General features: G+C 42.5%; 1 protein-coding gene across 2 annotated transcripts in view; it reads left to right on the top strand.

Moving 5' to 3' along the window:
• The first annotated feature begins 16,219 nt into the window (after positions 1–16,219).
• The window catches only part of KIT (KIT proto-oncogene, receptor tyrosine kinase), a 57,539-nt gene continuing 51,116 nt past the window's right edge, over positions 16,220–22,642 (top strand). Inside the window, exon 1 of one of the 2 annotated variants that reach the window (XM_062604228.1) lies at positions 16,220–16,405. In XM_062604228.1, the coding sequence (XP_062460212.1) occupies positions 16,336–16,405 (70 nt within the window). In that variant the 5' untranslated portion in view covers positions 16,220–16,335. The remainder of the gene's footprint in view (positions 16,406–22,642) is intronic. The other variant, XM_062604150.1, reaches the window with a different exon arrangement.

Here is a 22,642-nt window from a genome sequence, read left to right as displayed (position 1 = left end):
CAAAACAACTACACCTGAAAATCCATATCCAATTTTATAGATCTTCATAATAAAGTGTATTTAAATGGAAAGATATATATGTCTTAAGGTATACTTCCTTCTGGAAGAACACATGAGTGTTATTGCCACAGGCTCTGGAGATGCAGAAAAATCTCAGCAGTTCAGTGACAAAATAGTGATTAATAATGCCTGCATTTCTGAAGTATCTTTACATACTTCAAAGGGGGTTGCTGCAAAGGCTCTTCCTTTGAAAATTAGGGGGTCTCCTCAGGCATGCAGACAAGAAAAGAGAAGAACATGTCCAAAGACTTGGCACTCTGTGCATAAAACATATTTATTTATTTATGCTAATTATAAATTATATCAACAATAATTCAATTAAATTCACACAGGATCAAGTAGAGGAATCTGATGTAGAGGATTTTAAAACAGCAAGGAAAATGAGAAAAAGTTGTGTATCTGTCAGACACCTGAAGGCGTTGCAAAAAACAGAATCCTGGCAAATCTAGAACTCCTTACAGGGTCGGGCAATATTGATTTAGCTGAATTCACCAGTATAGGAAACCATACTGTGACTGTGGGTCTGGAATAGTCACAGAGTCTATAAACTTTTCTAAAGAGTCTTGAGTTCTCATGTCCAGACCACAGCACTACAAAGAATTACTGTGTTTTGGAAAGTTTTCCCATGGAGAAGAAAAGGCTTTTTGGTTGTGAAAGCATTATACATGTCCAGTTTGGTTATGCTTAAGCCTTGCAGTTTTCAATTTGCATAGCAATTTTTATGCCCAAGCTATTATGAATTAATTTTTAGAGTAAGACTTTGTAAGGCACAGTATCAAACACTGCTGCTGTTTTTAATTCAAATTATCTCTACTGTGTTTTCTTCAGTTGCTAATTTACCGAAAGAATCAAAAGCCGGTTAAGAAAACTACCAAGTTTCCCTAGCAAGATTTGATCTTTATGAGAAAATGCATGAATAACTTTCATTCTTATTAAAAGCTGCTGAGCATCCAAAGATAATGAAAATTAGGCTATGTCTTCCTGATATCAAATGTGTAACTCCGAGGCGAAGGGTGCTTTGAGGACGTATCACACAGACACTGGATCTGTGAGCTTGACATTAATCGTATTTTTTATGCCATGCTTCATGCTTGCCGTATTGCTACATTATTTGCATTGTGCAGTAAGCCTCAGTCATAAACAAATATATCTGAAAATCTGTATTGTGAAAGCTCAAGAACTGCTTGAAGACGTAATTTATACTGCAACACTTAGATACACTGGAAAACTGTGAGTAATTGCTGGAAACATTTTGAACTTTGCAGCAATTTCACTCTTCCTCCACTTTTTCCTTTGTTATCACTTCTCTTTGACTGAAACTCTTATTATTTTAGAGATGCCTGCAAAAAGCATTCTGCAAACTCATAAAGTTTTCCTCCCAAACTAGGTCTGCTAGACACACACAACATGCGCAGAAGGAAAGTTAATATATTCCAGTGTATCTGAATCCGAATATGACAGACAGTGCCTGAAGAAGCTGTGAATGCCCAGAGTATCTTTCCCAGCATGTTATGATGCTGGACATGTTTGAATCAGAAGTTCAGTGCCTGAGAAAGGTAACTTCAAGTTTCTTTACAAGAATTTCTGCAGGAAATAGATGTTGCAGAATCAAGCTCCTCCAGGTGTATGACAGCTTCATAGGAAGGAAAATGTAGGAATTTGGAAGCTAACAAAGGTTTTCTCAGATCCTGCGTTGGAACAAATGCTGGACTTGTGGCTTGCTGCCTTCTTGTCAAGACTCAGAGGGCCAGAGTCTGCCCTTGTGTAGCATCACATAGGATGGATCTACCTGTGCTAAACATTTGAGAAGGGCTTTTGGAAAGAGTGTCTCCTCACTAGTTTCTATCTAGGAATTAGAAAAGTCTTTCAAAACATGGCCTTTCTGGTGCAGGAGTTGAGAAAAAAATGAAGAAAGACCCTGTGTGGTTCACGCATGAAAACTAATTACTGCCACCACAATGCATCTATGTTTCTGGCAGCAGCCAACCAGTCCTACTACCCCATAAAATTCAAATCAATTTGAGCAAACAAGATTCGAGCAATACACCTGCTCACAGGCTCTACCACCACATCTGGAGGAAAAGATGTAATTGTTAGCTTCCTTTATTCCAGCCTTGCACCAGGGGTACAAAAAGCCAGGACAAATTATCAGCAAGTCATTTACAGGACAGCACTGCTTTCCAAGCTTGAGTGAGCTTGCAGCAGCTCTTTGCAGGTCACCAAACCTGGCAGTAACTCAGCTGTTTATGCTAATAATTGAGGTTGCAGTGGAATTCCCATGGGGAAGCTACCACAACTCTATCCGATGATATTAACAATGAAACAATGCTGCCAAAGTGCATCAGCAAGAAGAATAGCTGCTAGAATAGTTATTTCTGTAATCTGACATCAGTTTTAGTAAACTTTGTCTGTCTAATGTGCCCAGTGGGATTTTGCAGAGGTTAAATCCTTCTCACACACAACTGCGGCCTTGGGTTTTATTTGCAATTTGAAGAATTGGACTAATGTCATCGTTTCTTAATCAACAGCCTCCTAAAAATGTAAGCAGGAATTGCAGCAGATACAGATCCACATTAATATGATCATAATTTATATTATGGTACTAAATTGTTTTCTGTTCTTTTCACCTGATTTGTGTGTTGTGACTTTAAAATGTGTGCTGTGTGTTATTAGTTTCTTTTCACCTGATTTGTGTGTTGTGACTTTAAAATGTGTGCTGTGTGTTATTAGTATGCAACTTAATGTTTAGCACATTATCCATAAGATTTAAACACAATTCATGCTCACTTAATTTTGGTTATAGCTTCTGTGACATTTATACTTACTTTCCCTTTTTGCTATGCTGATGAGTTAAAAACGCCCCCAAGCATTTTCCAGTTTATGTCTGTGTGTTTGTTTCCATGGAATTACACATCTCATGTTGCAAGAAAATATATTTATCTGGAGACTTAATCGCTGTTCGGTTGGGGTTTTTTTATCCTGCAGATATCAATAAACCCAAACCTCTCTGTTTCCCTTTCACGTTAAAAAAAAACCAAAACCCAAAAGCAATTCTCTTGCTGTTAATGAACATTATTAGTGGTGTTTTCAGACCCTCAATTTAATAGTCACCTCCTGTGTTTACAACTCTCTTCAGAGAACAAGAGCACAAAGCATCTCATATAGAGAGAGCCTATGACAGATTGCCCCTTCACTAATGGGGCTCCAGATACATGACTGAAACATTAACATCAGAAATTGATTGCCTAGACCTAAATTTTTCCCACTTCAAAGCCTGAGGGTGACCAGATCAATTCACAAATACATCTTCCTTCTTTAATTTCCTTACTGTGTCACCATCATGTGAAACTTTTAAAGGGTTAGATCAGAAATAATTAGGAAACTCTTATAAATCTTATTTATAATGGAGCATAGAAGCCAAAAAAAAGTAGAAGATGAAAAAAACAAAAAAGAAACAGCGGAAGTCCCCTCTGCTTAATAGATACGAAACAGACCAAACAAAGAAGGCAATTCATGTGTTTCTGGGAGAGATTTCCTAGGGTTAGCAGAGATGGGAATATAGGGATTTACTTTCTCCTACTTGGATGTAAACTCCAAGTCAGGATGGGGAGCAGTCTCTCACATTCAGCTCACAGCAGCATCCCACCCTGAATGCCAGCAGAGTTGCTCAAATTGGGTGGCATGGTCTAGTGTGAGGTGTCTCTGCCCATTGAAACTAGATGACCTTAAGGTCCTTTCCAACCTGAACCATTCTATGATTTTATGATTTATTAGGAGTTGAAATACCCTGGGAAAAGTCCTCACCAGTTTTAGCTTTTTAAAGTTATTGTCAGTGAGGCAGTGTGACTGAAGAAGGGACTGGAGAGGTGGATGGGAAGCTGGGAATGAGAAAGGAGAGGTTTGAAATGGGAAAAATGTCAGTAAAGTGAGGCAGCAGGTGGAGAAGAGGAACAGGTAGGTCCTAGCCATCGGCAATGCACAAGACTGAGCTCAGGTCTTGCCCCACCACAGAGGATAGCTCTCCAAGACAGACACGGAAAGGGACATCTTCCTGCAGCAGGAGCTACAGAGACTCTGAGTAACACAAGAGATTGTTGAGTGACCTTCTGAGCCACCCTGTGAGTCATGGGTAGTATTAAAGGTAGAGATCTAAGACTGTAACTTTAGGCTTTGAATATTTGCCTTTTTCTACAGCTAGGGAAGCACAGTCATGTGCCTTCTCAACTAGCTCATATCCAGTCTTTAATCAACACTGACTAGTGCCAGAGACATCAAAGTCCCAGATACTAGAGCCATCCTGTATCACAGGCAACGCTCAAGTTCTTTAATACCATCTGGGGGATGAATTCAGCACTTACTTAACTTTTTTTGGGAGGTCCTGAGGACTAAGCATCATGCTGAAGACAGTACTTCCACAGGGGCTGAGTTTTTGATCTGGATTATCAATGGCTGAGAAATTCACACAATACTGGGAGGATTTTAGCTAAATGTAGTTTCACCTCTCTGCGCTAGCTGAGTGTGGAAACTGCAGCACTGGTTACAGCAAGAGATCCTAGTCATACTCTGTTTTTTTTGTCCAGCAAACTCAAAAGGCAAGTTTTTTTTCCAAACTTCACATTTTGCCATTGGCTTCATTCTCAGAGAATGATTATCTTTGAAAGCACAGCAAAGTTGTACATAACGTACACATCTATATGCAATGTGTGGCCCTTTAAAGGCATACTGTGAAGGAATTTAGGCCCAGCATGTAGTCTGGTAAAAATAACTGACGCACTAGTGTACCAACAAACTGAGTATTTTACAAGGAAAAAATGTATGTTGCATATTTTCTGGATACTACTTCCATGTGGAAAAGTGACTATCGCTACTGCATTAATTGTGTTGGTTTAAGCTCCTACTCACATCATTAGCTGGGTCCAAAAGTTTTGCTGGAGTAATGATGTCAAGGAGGAGTCAGTAATACCCAGATCTCAGCAACACAGTCATACTTGCAGATGCTGCTGGGCTGGCAAAATTCTTCTTGGTATTTCAGCTTCTGTGCAGAAAACTGGAACAAGCTCTAGTCGGAAACCACTTTTCTTTTGGTGCAAGCAGTGGTTCTCCATGAGAGTTTAGTGGCATCTCTCTACCAAAAAAATCCCACTTCTACCATAGACAAAGACCTTGTAGTCAATTCATTAATTTTTTTTTAAAGATGTCTTACAATTCGGCATTGTACTTGCATCTCTTGACTCTAATGACATTCCAGTTAAAAGTAAAAACATTCCCTGCTGCCTGGTTTGATTTAGTACAGAAATTAGATACAGTTTGTTTAAAAAGGAACTTCTAATTGTAACTCAAAATAGAGTGAAATGGCATAAAAACTGATGTCACGGTCCAAAAATATGATTCTATTTTGAACATCTAAACGATGTCTTACAAATGTTCAGATTATCATAAAAGTAAAAGAGAACCAGAAGAACAGTGAAATTGCTCTTTTAGAGATTGGGCAATATCTATAATCATTTGCCTAACAAAAAGATGTCCTCTAAAGATATGCTTGCTGTTAAAACTGAGATACTGTTGCACACTTGGCTAAAAAGGAGTTAGCAAACATTTTCCTTTTTATACAGCTGATAAAATCAATCAAATAATGAAAGAAGGCTGTGAATGAATATGAGTTACAGTTGTCTATGAAAAACATAACAAGTGGGGCCTTTTCCGAAACATCATACCTGAGAATGTATTAAAGTCTACTAGCGATTTGTACATAAATGGTTCTTTTCCTTCCAGGACAGGTTTACTTCTGATGATGCTATTTAATGTGGTAACATCAGCATAAGCAGGTCATAAACCCAGGGTACCAGCTTTCTGGAAATGCTCCCTGCAAAGGGGATGATGAGGACAAGGAATAATCAGCACCAAGGCTCTGCTCCCAGCCTGCCAGTGAGCTGATAGAGATGCAACAGCTTTGGGCATACACTGGAGCACACGCAAGAGATAGTGCCAGGAGGAAATCCCTTTCTGAAACACGTAAGGGTGCCTCTGTGCTATGTGGAGCTTCCTGAGCCCAGACCCTTACTGCAGCTGTAGGAAAGGTAATCCTGTAGTATTTTTACTGCTTAAGGAGCCATCTCCACCTCCTGCCCCAGAGTCCATCCTGCTTGGGGATGCTCTGCATCTGCTGACAAAAGATTCAGTACAGGTGAACTGAGAAGAGAATTTCCTGAATCCCCTTTAGTACATCTGTGAAAAGGAGCTGCAATTTATCTCAAACATCTTTGGCAGAGGGAAATTAAAAAATCTATGTGGAACCACAGTCTAGCTGAAGGAATGGAAAACTTCATAAGAGGGAGCGAACAGAAGTTGTCAGCTCTAGGAGACAACAAAGACCTAGAAAATAACTGCATGGGCTGCAGGACACAATGCACTTTGTGGACAGTGGTGTTAATTTAAGCAACCCTGTTTTCCACTTCCCTGTTTGTACTATATCAGTGTTTCAGTTAGGCAAGTTCCCTGCCTGGATCCACAGCTTGGCCACACACACCTTTGCCTAGCACAACAGAGAGAGCCAAGCATGAGTAAATCACAGACAAGGCAGCGCAACCACTTTGAGAATATGAGGTGCTGGGGCATCACAGTAATGCAGGGATACAGAAAGCTCTGGTACCTACTGCTGCTGCTAGTCCAGCTTACCCATACTCAGCTACACCTTGTCTCACTGGGTTACAATTACTCCTGGGGAAATAAGCACGACAGTTTGCACCAGTAGAGGAATTCACCCACAAACACACTTGCTGGGTTTGCAGCTTCCATCAGGAAATACTCTTCACTCCACATCACTGTTAATGGAAGGGTGACCATTCAGGCAAGGTATTAGTGGGAAACTGAGTGAGAGGGCAACTGAAACCTACAGCCTTTGTGCTAAGTTGGTTTTGATGCAAAGAAAGGAGATCTGCATGAAGTCGTATGTACCAGCCAGCTAACCAGGCCCACAGGCATACTGGAAATGAATGTCACACACACTTGAGACACTCAGTAATTGCTTTGGGATGCTAATACCTAGCTCCTACCTTGCCCTTATTAGTCACAGAACACAATGCATTACGCAGAGGAAGCCAGTGCACTTTGTAGCTGGAGAAACTGTAGCACAGAGAAACTTCACTGAAGTTCTCCAGTGGGGCAGTGCAAGGGGGCTTCCAAATCCCAGTGCCATATGGCAGCTGCAGGGTGCTTTTCTCTTCCCAGTGAGCAAGACCTGCAGACCTATTGAGAGCAGTGCAATCTCCATCACTGGAAACAGTGAAGTGATATAAAATGTAGCTGGTAGTGATGCAAGATCTGGACACATCTGTGCCTGTGACAGTCTCCTTGTCTATAAATTTTGTTAGCTCTGCTTTTGGATTTCTTATTTATAGAGGAAACTTATTGACTGTATTTGTCCATCTTACTCATTTTTAGGCACCTAAAGGAAATGCCTGTTAAACTTTGAGACTAAAGAGCATATGCTGAACCCAGGACACCTATGCAACATATGCAAATATCAGCCACATAAAAGTGAGATATCTGTGAGATATCTGTCTAAACCAGTTGTCTAGAATCCCTCTGAGGAGGAGAAACACATCTCCGGAAGATAATTCATCCCACCTGCATCAGACTGTGTGACACCAGAGGTGCCTGCATTTCTGCACTGGATATAGACAGCACCTAGACATCTAGCTTAGAACCAGGTGAATCTTAGCGTCAGCTAGCTCATTTCCATAGGGATCCTGTCTTCATTAAAGAGCTGTGAAAAGCAAACCTCAATGAGTTGTCAATCAATAACATTTTATCCAATGTAGCTGACCACACAGCAATATGACATGAATACAAAATGAGTGGACATTTGATCCAGGACCCTATTATTGCACTGAACATAGGTTGCAGTTCTCTACTTTACCAGCGGCTAATAATATCAGACAAATTGTGATGTGTTGCTGCTTCTGGATATCTCCAGTGTTTGTTTGCAGAAGGATTTCTGAAATGCTTGGAAAGGAACTTGAGATGCTAATGTTCTTCCAGGCTTTCAAGGGTCAAAATGACACATGCTTCATCATATGATTGTGCTAGAGAAACTGAGAAATCATCTGTGAAAGAAGATGAAAGAAGAATTCTAAATATTATTTACAACATTTTCTGCATATTTCTGCTTATCAGCTGCACAGTGCTTGTGCAGTGAGAATTATTAACATGGCATCGGGGTTCTACAGATAATAATACCCCAAGATTTAACCCCAGGTTAAGACTCTGACTCAGATTTAGCAAACAGCACCTGTTAAATTTTCCTTTGAAAGGAGCTACCCTACCGTGTTATTTTGACTTCTTGTCACTGCCATAAATCCAATGCACATTGACATAGACTAATGAGTGGACATTGCCACAGCCACATCCTAATTGCTATACTAATTTCATCCCAAAAGCCCCAAACAAATGATCTGCTATGGACACATGAACTCGAGCAAAAGCTGGGGGGGAAGCTGCCCACTCTCTGAGGTGCAGCAAGATAAGCAAGCTGTTTCTGGGCTGACATTGTGTTAACAATGGGCCATATGTGGGCTCTACAGAGAGGGCTGGTAACACATCTGAGATCATGCATTTAACAGATTGTACCTATAACCAGCATCTTGTATAACATTTAATATAAGGATAAATAAAGGCGGTGGCAGCAGCAGCCTGGACTGGGCACAGAACAATTGGCCAGCTGACTGTGAGGCAGGGGAAATAGCTCCAAGATAACCAAGATATCCACTCCTAGGAGGAGTCAGATGCTGCCTTGCATTGTTTAAACTGCCCTGGCTATTTAGGTGTCCGTTTACAATGGGGAAATCACCTGTAAGTACCTTCAAACCTGGCTTCAGATAGAAGCATCATGGCATTTACTTTGGCTTTTAAAGGCTAGGTCCTGTAGAATGCAAGGGTTCGCTTTTGCGAGGTGCTGGCTTTGGCAGCAAGCCAGCCTAAGTTCCTTCTCACTGCTCATTCTCATTGCTTTTCCTCCCTCAGTTTGGCAGTAGACCCGTTTGCAAAGCCACACAGTAAACCAGATCGCAGACTAGATTAGGGATGAAAAATAACCTTTTCTGTGGTTCCTCAAAATAGCTGTGACAACAAAACAAAGAGCTACCAAGTTAAAGTGCCACAGCAGGGGACAGAAATAGGGAAAGAAGGGTCAGGACTTTTCTAAGCCTATTTCATGGCCAGTGTCTTGCAAACCAATGTGACAAACACACAGAAGTAGTTCAGGATGGGAGGCAGACACAGAAACCACACTATCAGCTGTGAAAGCCGAGTCCCAGTGGAGGCACATCCCCTCGGCAGGAAAGGCCGTATGCCTAGAGGGGTAACAGCTCGTAAGCTGACATTTACATTTGCATTATTTCCAACGAGGAGCAGATGGCAAAGGGATGCTCCATAATTTCTTATGTGAACCCCAAAGAATCCCAAATCTCAGTTTTAGTTAGACACTTTCCAGTTCCAAACTGGTCCTGTGTGTTGCCAGGTGATACGCGACTCCACAGGCAGTTAATTAAGGGACCCGGGGCAGAGAAGAGATACTGTGAGATATAAACGTCTGTAAGATTTAAAATAGGCAGAAGTGAAGGCAGGTCTTCTCCACTGAAGTTGCAAAGAGATGGTGAGCTCTGAGAGCACACATTGGCTCAACAGCAGAGTCCTCTGAGCATGAGAACCTGTACGCAAGTTGGAGATGGGCTTTGTGCATGGTTGGCAACTGGGATTAGGGGTTTGCCAGCAATGCTCTTGAATTTGGAAGCAGAAACAACACACAAGAGGGAATCAGCTGAACACATCAGGACAAAACCAGATATGGTATTTAAAATACATATTTTTTACACTAATGCAGTTATGTTGCATAGCAGACAGATACATAGAGAAAAGTGTGCAGAAACATCTAGATAAACATTGCACACCTGAGTAATGCATCATTTCAATATCAACTCCATAAAAGAACCTAGATAAAATAGGAAAAGGGTCCCAGAAACCATATTCTGAAGGTGGTTGAAAGTGTCTTCAAAAGCTCATTTACACTACGTAACAGGCTACATACAGAAATTCCCAAAGGTGACTGCATCATCCCAGTTTAAAAACTCTTATCAAAAAGACTGGAAAAACTTCTACAGGTGAAAAAAATAGAGGATTGGATGACAAATGTGATGGCCATGACCTTCCTAATGGGGAGACATCTTTGGCTACCTTTCACTCTCCCGATGGTGTTTATGTTTTCCTAGCTGTCTATCAGCACTGTGGGCTTGGGGATTATAATATACACTGCGTTTGCAAATACAAACAGCTGAAAAAAAAAAGCCCCAAAGGCCTCTGGCACTACAAGATAGCCGTATGAAATTGGAATAGGACTGATAGGGAAATAATCTCTTAGAGACTTTTGGTTAGCAAGAACTGTGAAGATAGACTGCAATGAAAACGTAAATATGCATATACCTGCTGTATGGTCCCCTAAGACACTGCAGCATTGCTTGGTAAGGGTTACCTACCCTATAGAGAAGGGCGACATCATCTACAGCATTTTAGTTTAGTACGGGCTACTCAAAAAGTTGCAGAGACAGAAGTGAGAGGCAATGGAGAATCTGTTAGCTCTCTGGATACTTCACCCACCTGCAGCAAACTGCAGGTCTTGCTTTACCAAAGCTGGGAGTTACCCACTGAAAGACATAGATGCCAGTTAAAAAGTGCCTTGCTCTCTGAGAAGTTCAATTGCTTATGGCCATTCTGGGAATTGAGCAAAACTGAGCAGAAACTGAGACAAGCTTTGCAGAGAAGCAGCTAGGGAGACCAGGCTTCTTGGTCTTTCTATGAAAAATAGTAAATGGGTCACATGCTCAGCCCATTTACTATTTTAAGAACCATCTTCTCCGACATGCTCTGATAAATAACAGTCACTTTTAAGGCCAGACACTGATATCCTTGTTCCAGACAAGGTGGCAGGGTTGTGACAAATCCGCCTGGCTCTGTACAAGGAGATGGGCAAAAGCAGGCACTGAGGATGGAATCAGGAGGGAGCAGCAGGCTCATATGATGCTCCCCTGACAAAGGCTGAGTGCTCCAGGCCAGACATGTGAGAGAAGCACTGGTAGGCAGAGTCACGAGAGGCTACTCACCCACAAAGTACAACCCAGGTTAGTAACAAGTTTTAAAGCTGAATAAAGGGGAACCGACACATTTTTGCGAACTACACAAAGATAATAACAAAATGGGACCTGAAGAGCTTTGAATATGTATTGCAAAGGTAAAAAGGATCCAAGCAGTTTTTGACACACCTAAGTGGTGATAAATTAAAATAGGTTAAAGAAAGATAATTTGAGAGATGATGAGACAAAGAAGACATGATAAAACAAACAAGCTTTTCAGTTTATCTACTCAGGCAACACAGGCAAGATAAGCACCCTGTTCTCCACATCACACTTTTGATATATATACAATCTCAACCAAGGGGATTCTTTTGCTTTTGGTTCAGTTTTCTTCTTATTTGCTCCCCAAATTAATACACAACTTAGTGGAGTTTAACAATAATGCCAACAGAGTCAAGTGGATCTCATGTGGCATTCATCACCTCAGAAAAATGCCTGACAAAACCTCTCTCTAGCCATTTATTTAGATTTCAGATATGGAAAAGCACTGTGAGAAAACATAGAAAGACTCTTTATGAACTGCAAAGCAAAGTTAGTTCTTGTCACGAGATGCAGAGCCTGGATATGTTTTCAGCAACCAAGGCACTAATATCCTGTTGGGAGCAGGAAGAGAGAGCAAGGACAACGCTCTTCAGCTCTGCAGCCCAAAGCTGCCATGTGTGGGAAGACCAGGGAAGGATGGGAAGGCCAGCAAGCTGGGAAAGGAGAACGTTTTGGAGGAAGCCACATCAGTTGTTTCTTCACAATTACTTTGATATTAAAACATTTTTTTTTTAAAAGGCAGCAAAATGAAGTAAGACAAACCAAGACTTGAAAAGACCTGAGTTGATGCGTGGAGTCAGCTCTCAACAGTGGCCTGTGCAAATAAAGCAGCAAGCGATAAAAGGCAAGAATCATACTTGGCAGTTCATAGACAAATCTCTTTTCTTAGTAAGATTGCAGGCTATAACCTAACAAAAAATGCTATCAAGAAGATTAGAGCCTTTGTTTTCCACTTAAGCTTATACTGATAAAGCAGTTTTTACAATAGTGTGCTATGCATGTGATAATACAAGATGTCTTTAAAAGCAGCACACATTTCAAGCTTCAGTGATGATTATATCTAGGCTCTTGACATTTGATGCTGGAAAAATCTTTAATTAACTAGGACAGGATGCTGATTTATGATCATGGGCACAATGGGATTTGAGTGTTTTACAAAACTGGATTAAAAGGGAATAAGCGATACCTCCCACTTTAGTAAGATTGAATGGATTCAGTTTGAAGTCTCATTCCAGAGGGAATGAGATAAAGGTGTCCATTTTATCTGCATTTGTTTTAGTGTCATTCCTGCTAAAAACAGCAGAAGTTTCTTCAGTTAAACTGCATGGAAGACATTATAATCCTACCATCTACAGATGGTAGTCTTAAAGACATATGCCTATCAAATACTACCAGTTCTCTTCACTTACCCACCCTCATGGGCGGATAATCACAAGTGGTTATGGGTGTGACCTTATACCCCACCTTATAGGTGTGACCTTATACCCCACCTTATAGGTGTGACCTCATGCATGTCAATGTGAGGATGTAGAAGACTGGAAATGAATAAGAGTAAATGCAATGGGATGTCCCAAATTCTCAAGGCTTCTAGAAAACAGGTCCAGCTGGGTTATACCTTCCTGTACCAACAATTTAGATCAGCAGATTTCACACTTTTTTTTTTGTTAATAAACAAAAGGCTCAGAAAATTCACAGCCATGGTTTTGTCGATTAAAATTAAGATACAGCAGAGTGCTGAGTATATATTTTTCATGGTGGTCATATGACATGACTGACAGCCACTCTTCAGAAATGCTGGTTTAGATGAACGCACAAGGCAGAAATTTAACTGGTTTTCACTTTTAAAAGGCTTAACAAACTTTTTTGCCAATGATTAGAAAGTTATTTCAACAACACTGGTAGATCAATACACATTTCAAACTCTCATAATTTCTCAAAGCCTTCAGGAATCACAGAGGAATTAATTCTGGAGCTGTCTGGCTTGCTGGGGCTGCCAGTTTATATAGAACAGCAGTGCCCCAGACTAAGATCTATCAATCTGCAATTTAGAAAAAGGAAAGTGTAACCTTATAGAGGAAGTTGTTATCATAGGGCTATCAGGAAGAATTCCAGCTGGCATCGATTGGCTGTATCAGAAGGGGTATTTTCCTTTCTTCTCATTAGACATGCCATGCCACAGATAACAGTTTCCACAGATTATTTATGCCATAAAGATTTAGAATAAAAAGTTTTTCATAGCCCTGACAAATAAACTGTTTGAAACCATCAAACTGGCTAACTTCAAAATGCATTTTCATTCAGATACAGAAATAACGTAAGCTCTTCATTAGGGCACCAGTTATTCAATGACAACAGCTTACTCTCACCAATATTATTGATCTGTTCATGTTTACTCCAGTAAGCAGTCCTATGGATGTGTAACAGCAATCTTTTGAACTGACTATTTAAAGGAGCTGGTCCATAAATGTTAAATCACTTCAAGGATTTCAAGCTGAACTGAACTTTCCAAATACAGGGTTTCATATAATTCTTCAAACTTATCATTCTTATCTCCAAATCTGCATCCATTGTCTCCAAAGTCTGTAGATCTCCCTCTTTTTTTTTTGTTTCCCCCACAGAATGTCATCCTACTGCAAGTTAGTTCCACCAGATGATGAGGAGAGATGGCATTCCCTGTCCTAACATACTGCCATAGTACCAGAGTGACAACTAAAGAGAGGAGCATGAAAGACTGGCTGCAAAGATAAAGACAACCCTTTCTGGCTTAAGCTCACATATTTTGAACAAAGATAGAAAAAAGACCTAAGAGAATCCTCCACTGCTTAAGAAACTTTCTTCTTCTTCCATAACGCAAGCAGATTATGGATGAGAGAACTTACAGCATTCAGTGCAATGCATTGGACAGAGGTGGAAAGAGCAAACGTTTTTATCATTGTGATTATTAAAAGTAAATGAAGTGGCAAGGTTAAAACCAATTCACCTTTGTTTCCCACTTACTGTAGCTATTTATAACCAGGCAAAGTACATGGAGAATATTGTTGCCACTCCGATTTTGAGATGTCTAACATTCAGTTAATGCTCGTGAAAATAAGGCACATGATGCAAGGCCATGCAGACTTTGGCTTCATGTGATCAGGGATGTGCAGGACATAAAGGCAGGTCGCTAACTGAAAGAGTGCTAATCAAGAACAACAGGGAGAAGAAACCTGTCACAATAACAACATCACATGTTCCTTGATAATGTTTCAATGGAAACCTCTCATATGCTTACTGTGGGCTGCCTTCGCATCTTTAAGGAATTAAACAGTAAATGTTCCATGTATTTATAGAAAAAAATTCCAACTCCTTTTTTTTTTCTCCTACAAAAACAAAACCCAAAGATATGTGGAAAATCTGGAGTACACTAAAAATTTAGGTATTTCAGCTGTTTTTTTTTTCTACCTAGAATTAATTTGATGGGGCTAGCACCTACTGAGAAATATGACTTTAAAACGATGTTTGATTTTGAAATTGTTGGTATGCTAACAAGAACATACTCCGTTTTGCAGCAGAGGAAGGATTCACCCATCAAAAGAGACTAGCTGTCAGAGATGAAAGAGAGTAAAGAAATGGAGAGAGAGACATTTTAAACATATAAGACAAGACTTTCATCTCATGCTGGACCATACGGGACAGTGTTATTAACCTTGGAAAAAATCTGACAGGAGTGTAATAGAAAAGAAGATGAAGAAAGTATATATATAAAAAAGGAATAATTTGCCTTCAATAACTTTTCTGATCTGTACTGACACGTTTCAAGAAGTCTACATTTATGCTTTTCCACGGGTGAAGGTTTTGCCATGTGTCCCTTACTTCTTTCTGTACATGCAGAAGTGTTGGTATGGGTTTTCTGGCAGCCAGTGTGTCCTTGCTGCATCTGCCTGCTGCCTGTGGATACCTGGGCAGAGGGCAGCTGGTGCATGCATGGATGACCCGTTTGCCTGGGTCACCCATACACCTTTCCTGCACCTCTGCAGTATGTGACACTGACTGACAAAGCAGTGTTTAAGGCACTTCTGTAGTTTGGATTATTTCTGCCTGAAGAGCAGCTCTGCAGCTACAGAAGCAAGTGCTCCCAGATTCTCCTTGTCAGTCGTCTCATCGGTGCTTAAAAAACTCCCTCTGTGGGTTTCCACAACCTCGTCTTCACAATGCATTTGTAGACTAAATTCTTCTTACTCTTTGCAAGTGCTTTCTAAAATTTAAGCTATTTTTTTTTCCTGAGAACTAAATGGATTACTTTTCATCTTGCCCTTGAGGGACATGAGAAACAATTGCTCACAATCCTCTTTGCAAGAACCTTTTCCGTGTTCAATCTCCCTGCCAGCTTTCTCTTTTCCATACCAAACCAGTCAGTTCTTTCAATCCTTCCTTTTGTGTCACAGCACTAAGTCTTACTTCTGATGCTCTGACTGACCCTTAATACATGGGATCCCAGCGCAGACACAGTTTGAGATCCCAGCGCTGGGAGCCAGGGCATAAACGTTACCTTTGGTGCACACAGAATCTGCTGTGACACCTCAAAGAGCTATTAGAGAGGATTCTGCCCCCCACACACCCAGGCTTCCCCACCCCTACAGCCCCGACCCCTCCTCGCAGCACTTGCTGGCGCCCAGCACGGCAGAAGCGCTGCTCCGAGAGGAGGGCGATCTCTCCCCCACTACGGCACTGTGTGCATATTCAGCCACTGGGGTTTTTATTTGTTAGACCGTTTTATTTTAGGGGGGTGGTGTTTGAGGTCTGCATGGTAAGCACTACGGAGGCAAACCAGGATCTCCCCGGGGGGCGGGGATGGCGGTGGGGTTAGCTTCTCACCTGCGCCCATCCCCTGGTGGCGGGGCGGGGGCGCGGAGGGGGCCGCGGGGGGCCGCGCAGCACGGCGCGGGGCGGGCGGCGGAGGCGGAGCCGGCTGTACTCCGCAGCCCGCCCGCGGGGGCTCGGGCATCTCTGCGCGCCGGGCGGTGCGAGCGGCAGCCGCGCCGCGCCGGGCTCAGGGGGTGGCGGCGGCGGGATGGAGGGCGCGTACCTCGCCTGGGAGCTGGCGCACGCCGTGCTACTGCTGCTGAGCCTCTTCCCCGCAGGTGGGAACCGCGGGCGCGGGAGGGCGCGGAGCTCCGCGGGGCCGGGGCAGGCGCGGGCTGCTGCGGGGAAAACTTCAGGGGCAGCGCCGTGCCAGGGGTCGCGGCGGCAGCTCCGCGCAGTGCCCTGGCATCGCCCTGCGCTGCCTTCGCGGGACGCCCCGCCGGGGTGGTGGTGGGCAGTAAGTCCTTTGTTTGCAGTGCGCGGTTATCCGGGGCTGGGAGAGGGGCCGGCAGGGAGCCCCCACCACACCTCCCCGGGCCGGGCTGTTTTGACAATAAAGTATCTGGTGATCAGTACAAAATGTCCCCGCGGTTAAGTGCTCCTTGAACAATAGGCAGGGAAGGAGCCGCTGCCGTCAGGTGTCCGGCGCTCCCCAGCAGCCGTGAAGCCTCCCCGGGGAGGGGCCGGGGTGTCGGGGCCTGGGGTTCGGTTCGGCGACCCTGTGCGCCCCCGCTGTGGGTCGGTGCCTCGGCGCGCCCGGGAGTGGGTCGGTGCCCAGCGGTCTGGAGGGGCTGAGCAGACGGCTCACCGCGGGACTAGGCACCAGAGCCGTTGTGCTCCGGCACTGCCGGTGTTCTGCGTTGAGTAGGAGGGCGAGCGGTGTCTCTCTGGCCTTAGGAAGGTCTGTCAGTGCTGAAACTTTAGTGTGTCGGGCGTAAATTCAAAGGTTCCGTTCCACATCCTTGACAAAAGGGGCTTTCCTTGCCCAACCTTGCAGCACTAGCGCACAGGGATGGTGATTTTAAACACAGCATCTGCCTGCAGGGCTGGGCAACTTTGCACATGGCTTTCGCAGTCGCCGTGCAGCTCGTAGGCTTATAGGCATTTTGGAGGTCTACAGAGGAAGGTGCTGTAAGGAGGTCGCACCTAGTGTTCGAGGAGCTGCACCCGGTGAGGAATCTGGGCCTGGGCACCGAAGTCTGAAAGTGCGTAACACGAAAGGTTATTTTGCTACTTAACTGAGCACGCTGAGGATCCCAGGAAGCAATGCACAGTGCGAGGTGTTTAACGCCCGCTGCCGCCAGCGCAGGGAGCATCCAGGGACGGCTCCGTAAGCTCCTGCCCATGCTGCTGGGAGCCAAGAAAACTAACGTACCAGGAACTAACAGTAGTGGCAATTCATGCTTCTTTGTAAGCATTTTACTCTGGGAGGTGAGAGGGGGCAGTAGCTGATTTATAAGTATTTTTGTTAATGGTTTTGTTTGGGTAACTTTCTGGGTTTGCTCCCTTTGTTTATTGATAATCTGAATTTAAGTGTGACGTCTGCCAATTTGGGCACTTTCCTATTTAGAAATACCCACAAAATGCTAGTGCAGTGGCCACAGGGGTGGGAAAGTCTTCTACCAACAGGTTATTCCTCAAAATATGTAACTCCCCCGCCCCATATTGAAATTATCAATACCCACCAACTTTCTTTAGTTTACGTGTTTCTTACCTGAACTTGAAAGTTATCCTTCATCATATGATTAGAATGTCCTTAAGGGAAGACTGAGAAACAGGTCAGACTGTCCTGGAAAACATGAGATGCAGGCTCCAGAGTACTGGAGAGGCAAGGAGAGAACCTTCCTCTGGTTCTTGGTTCAGACACCTGTGGGAGACTTCAGCTCAGGGGCACATCAAACAAATGTGTAGACAAAAATACACTGTGTAGTAGGCAAAAATGACTTGCTGTTCAAAAGACAACTGTCTTTGGGTAGTGTGCGCATCATCTGTGCATCACACAGATGGAGGAATATTCCGATATGGTTTTGTGTTGGAGGAGGTATCAGAGTGATGGTTCATGTCCTGGCAGCGACACAGGGGACATCAGAAGTGACAGGCAGGACAGAGCTGATCTGCTGTGGTGGATTGCTCTGGAGCTAATGTGACCCCACGGTACTTTTGGGTTTGCCTCAGTGCAGCCACTTGGACTGGATGATCTCCCACAGTCCCTATTGAGACCAGTCCTGTTGTCTGTCATTATACAAATTTATATCAAGTGTCCTTCTTTGGCCTTTCGTCAAGAGCTTCTTCCTTTGTTTGCAAACAGGGAAGGAAGATGTGGACAAAAGAGCTTAATGTAGTTTCTTGGAGGGTAAACCATGCATCTCTTCTGTCCGCAGCACCTTCTTGCTTTTTGTTTTTCTTGCATCCTAACATACACTTCCACCTTTCCTTCCATTTGGATATTGCCTTAGTCCTCATTTAATGTGATATTCTGGAACAATCTTTACTCTGTACCTCTGCTGTCCTCCCCAAAGGCTTGCCCTGCCTCTCACCCCCAGTACTCTGCCAGGGTGTCTGTGGCCTTTCCATCCCATGGTCATGGAAGGCTGGACATGATTCCTTTCAGCATCCATCAGTACAGCCTTTTTTTTTTTTTTTTTCCCAGTCAGCTGCAGAGTAATAGGAGACTCTCCCTGTGCCCAGAGGGAAAAATGTCTGTTTTTATGATGCTTCCTTCTACCTGTCAGCCACAAGGGAGGAGCTTGAAGGAGGAAGATTGAATGATAAGGATTCTGATTGCTGTCACTCGGTTGATGTCTTGACCCTCTCAAACCATCTGAGTATCATGCCTTCCCTACTCCCCTGTTTCCATCTCTGCTCTCTCCTCCTTTTCTCTCTCCCTCACGTTAGGGCAGATTCTCCTGTGCAGAAACATGGCCCAAGGCCACTGCCAGAGGCAGAATGGAAGTGTCAAAGATTGCTCAATGCTTGACTCTTTTTCCTTCCTTTACAACTGGGAACCCTCTCCCAGCAAGTGCGTGTTTTTTTCTTCAGGCTTTATAATAAGGAATGTGATACATTTGGCAAGAAGTGAGACTCCCATTTGCATCCTGTGTAAGTACCATTCACAGAGACTGGAGGCATTTCCATGTGCTCATTTTGCAAGAGAGAGCCTCTCGTCAACAGATGACTGCAGCTGTAGTATTGTTTGGTTATACTGGCTCCCTGTGGGCTTTCCACCTCGCTTCAGCCCTCCCTGAAACCTATCGCTGATTGTCCAAACAGTAATGGTTCTTTACAACTGCCTGGATTCATCAAAGGATCCTGAGTCACCTCCAGAAGGGACATGTTGCACCAGGACACAGGTGGAATCAGAAGGGATATGTCTTTAGCATATGTAAGTATGAACTAGGACAGGTCTTAGGAGGAACTTCTGAGTCATGTTCCAGTTGGTAGGAGTTCCTTGTGAAACTTGTTCTTCTTTCTCTCTGGTCTGTTGTGCGAGACTCTAGTGATACCTCTATATTCTTTGGATAGATTTTTAAGGCATACATTGATCAGTCAAATTAAATACCAAGTACTTCGCATTTGTAGTTTGAAGGAAAGCTGCTTTCTAGCCTGAACTTCCAGTAAACACTGGTGTAATCTGAAGGTAAGGAGTAGCAAACTCTGTATGAAGTAAGAACCACACAGCATCAGAGTTTCAACAACATAAACATTTATCTACAATACATGACAACCAATCTAATCTCATATCAATCTTGTGGAAGAGAGGCAGTAATTGCTCAAGGTTAAGCCACTTTTCAGCTTTTTCTCTCTTCCCCGTGAAGGTGGACGTCATTGCAGAGATCAAGCTTTGCACATTGTCTTGCTCTATGCATGTGACACATGATTTTACAGATGTTGTTTTCTTTTTCATCTAGTACAAACATCTTCCAGGATTTTGACTCATTTCCTTAAGTCTCTTTCAGCTGTTCAGAGAATGGCTAGAGGAAATGAGGTCTAATATCCTAATGCATTGCATTTACTGTAAGTACCCTCTCAGTTTAAGTGTAAAACTTTGTCTTTTTTAAATTTCTGAATGTCTTCTGAATATTCTCCTGCACAAGAAAGAGTCTGCAGTTGTTTCTGTCCTTTGGAAACTCATCGGCCGTGGTTGAGGCTCTTAAGCCTTAACAGAGCTTAAGGTGTTCATTGTAACCTTAGGCGAAAGATGAATGCTGATGCTAAAGTCATCTAATGAAAGTGGTGATCCAGAATTCAGTGTGCTACATAGTTTTCTACATTTATTAAAAAACCCCCCTGAAGACAATGCATATACAGATTGCTAGGACTTGGCATAAAAGGAATTTTAAAATCATTATTCCTCTTTTGTATTGTTTTACTGCAGAAGTACTGTGCATGGCTTTTCCAGTGACTTTTAGGAAACTAAAAGGCTTTTTTTTCCGAAATTGTCTTTAACAATTAACCCTGCAAACAGTCATAAATGAACATAGTTTTAGGCATGTGAACAGCCTCCTTGGCTGGTTGCCAAACCTAATGACAACCGAAGAGTATTGTTTGTCCACTGGCCAAGATTGCTGCCGTTAGTGATAAAAGCGTAACGGGAGTGTAAACATCTGTGTTTGAAGGGAGAATGTGACTCCTGTTTTCTAGGGTATACCAATTAGAAAGCACAGTAAATGTTAATCTCTCAATGGATTTACTCTTGGGGATTATACTGACTTATTCTGAAAACATAGGTTTTCAGATGTATCTTTAAATGGATTTTTAATGATCTTTTTCATATGGCAACAGATTTTTTTTTGCACAGCACATAGGGCTCTTTATTATCTATAACAGTAATCAGGCGTTTAAATAACAGAAAAGTTTCTAATGTTGCTAGTGTGCTATGCAACTCCCGAGCTGTTCCATATGGATCCTTCCTGGAAATTGTACTAAAATGAAGCATCATTTAGTAACATTATCAGCTACAGGGGGGTTTGTTACTGGAGGGCTGACAGCATTAAATGTCTATGATTTTAAATGTCATCTTGACAGCTGAGTCCATAATCATGTGACATAATCATTAAATACCTGATATGGAGAAGAATTCTCTGGTCAACTAGGCACTGATGGTTGTAAATCTAAGTGATAAAGAGGATGCATGGGCTGATTTAAGTTGAGAAGAGACGAAAACTGTGGCAGGGAAATTTGGAAATCGGAGAGATGTATCTCTTACAGGTTCTTTGGAAACGGGGCAAATGCTAGGTTAGTCCTGCATCTCCTTTCTTTTCCCCTCAGGAATTGTCCTTTAAGCTGAGTAGTGCTCCTCTGCTCATTCTGGGTGAACATGCTCCTCATAACATGGAGTGGATGTCTTTTAAAGAAAGGCTTTGTACAAAAGCCACACAGGAAAAAGAAATCAAACTTGCTGGTTATAACATGTCATTCAGAGCCTGCATTTTTCAGGGGGGAGGAAAGTCCCAGTGAGGTGTTTAATAGAAGTATTTTGGGTATGCACATACCTAGGCTGTTCAGAAGTAACTAGGTTCTTGCTGGATGGTATCAGGAGATTAAAAACTTGCGCTTGGCTCTCTTAACCTGTTTTTTGTTCAGGAGTTAATGGCTACACTGACATCACATGTTGAAGGTTTTGTCCGCAGCTCTCAGGACTGGAAACTTCATTCTTTGTTGAATGAAATCTGACTTTCTCACACATTCAGCTGCCTTCCGCAGCTGGGTTTCTGAGGGACACATCAAGTCTTGGGAAGACCCCACAGAATTGGAAAAGTAAGGCTGGAGTGGACTTGCAGAGCTCATCTATTCTGTCCCTTCCAAACCCCCTGGGTCAGACTAACTGCTCGAATCTGCTCTAAGGCAGACTTGTGGTGCAGAGTCTACCACCCATTTTTTAAGGACAAAACTAGTTGTTAAAGGTCAAAAGCTCCTGATACTTACCTTAATATCCTTTGCTGGTTGCTTAATTCAGTCCTTTTTTTTCCCTGCTCTGGTGTATATAGTGAACTGCTGATTATCATCTTCTTTATAACGCCATTTTACACATTCACAATTAATATACCATCTTTGAATTTTCTGTGATTAACCTTTTTCAGCCTTTTCTTTGGTGTATCTTTTGTAACTCCTCCTCCTCTTTTCTTCTCAGTCCTCTCCAACTCATTTATATTTCTTCCAGATAAAAGGTGTAAAATTGATGACTGAATCCAGATAAGAAATGTCTTCCAGGTTTAACAAAATAGTTACCTCCCCATGTACTATGTTCTTCAATTTGATTCAAGGCATTGTAAATCTGATTTTAATCATGATTTAAATCAGCCAACAGTAAGCCTCATTCTAACTGTTTTGCATTTGTACTTAATCATTTTGTAAAGAAAGGTTTAACCTCCTTTATTACCATTGAGATAGAGTTTTAATTAAATATAGCCTTTGCATTTAGTGTTACACTCACTAATGTGTAACGCTATTTGATTAATCACTGTGCCTGTATTTAAGCAGTTATATAGGTTGTTAGATATACACTTATTCTGATT

This window comes from Pezoporus occidentalis, unplaced genomic scaffold (assembly GCF_034315485.1).
Source record: "Pezoporus occidentalis ecotype Australia unplaced genomic scaffold, CSIRO_AGI_Poc_V1 ctg1, whole genome shotgun sequence".
Taxonomy (NCBI): domain Eukaryota; kingdom Metazoa; phylum Chordata; class Aves; order Psittaciformes; family Psittacidae; genus Pezoporus; species Pezoporus occidentalis.
Note: the sequence above shows the minus strand (reverse complement) of the source record. Positions and strands in the feature narration are given on the sequence as shown.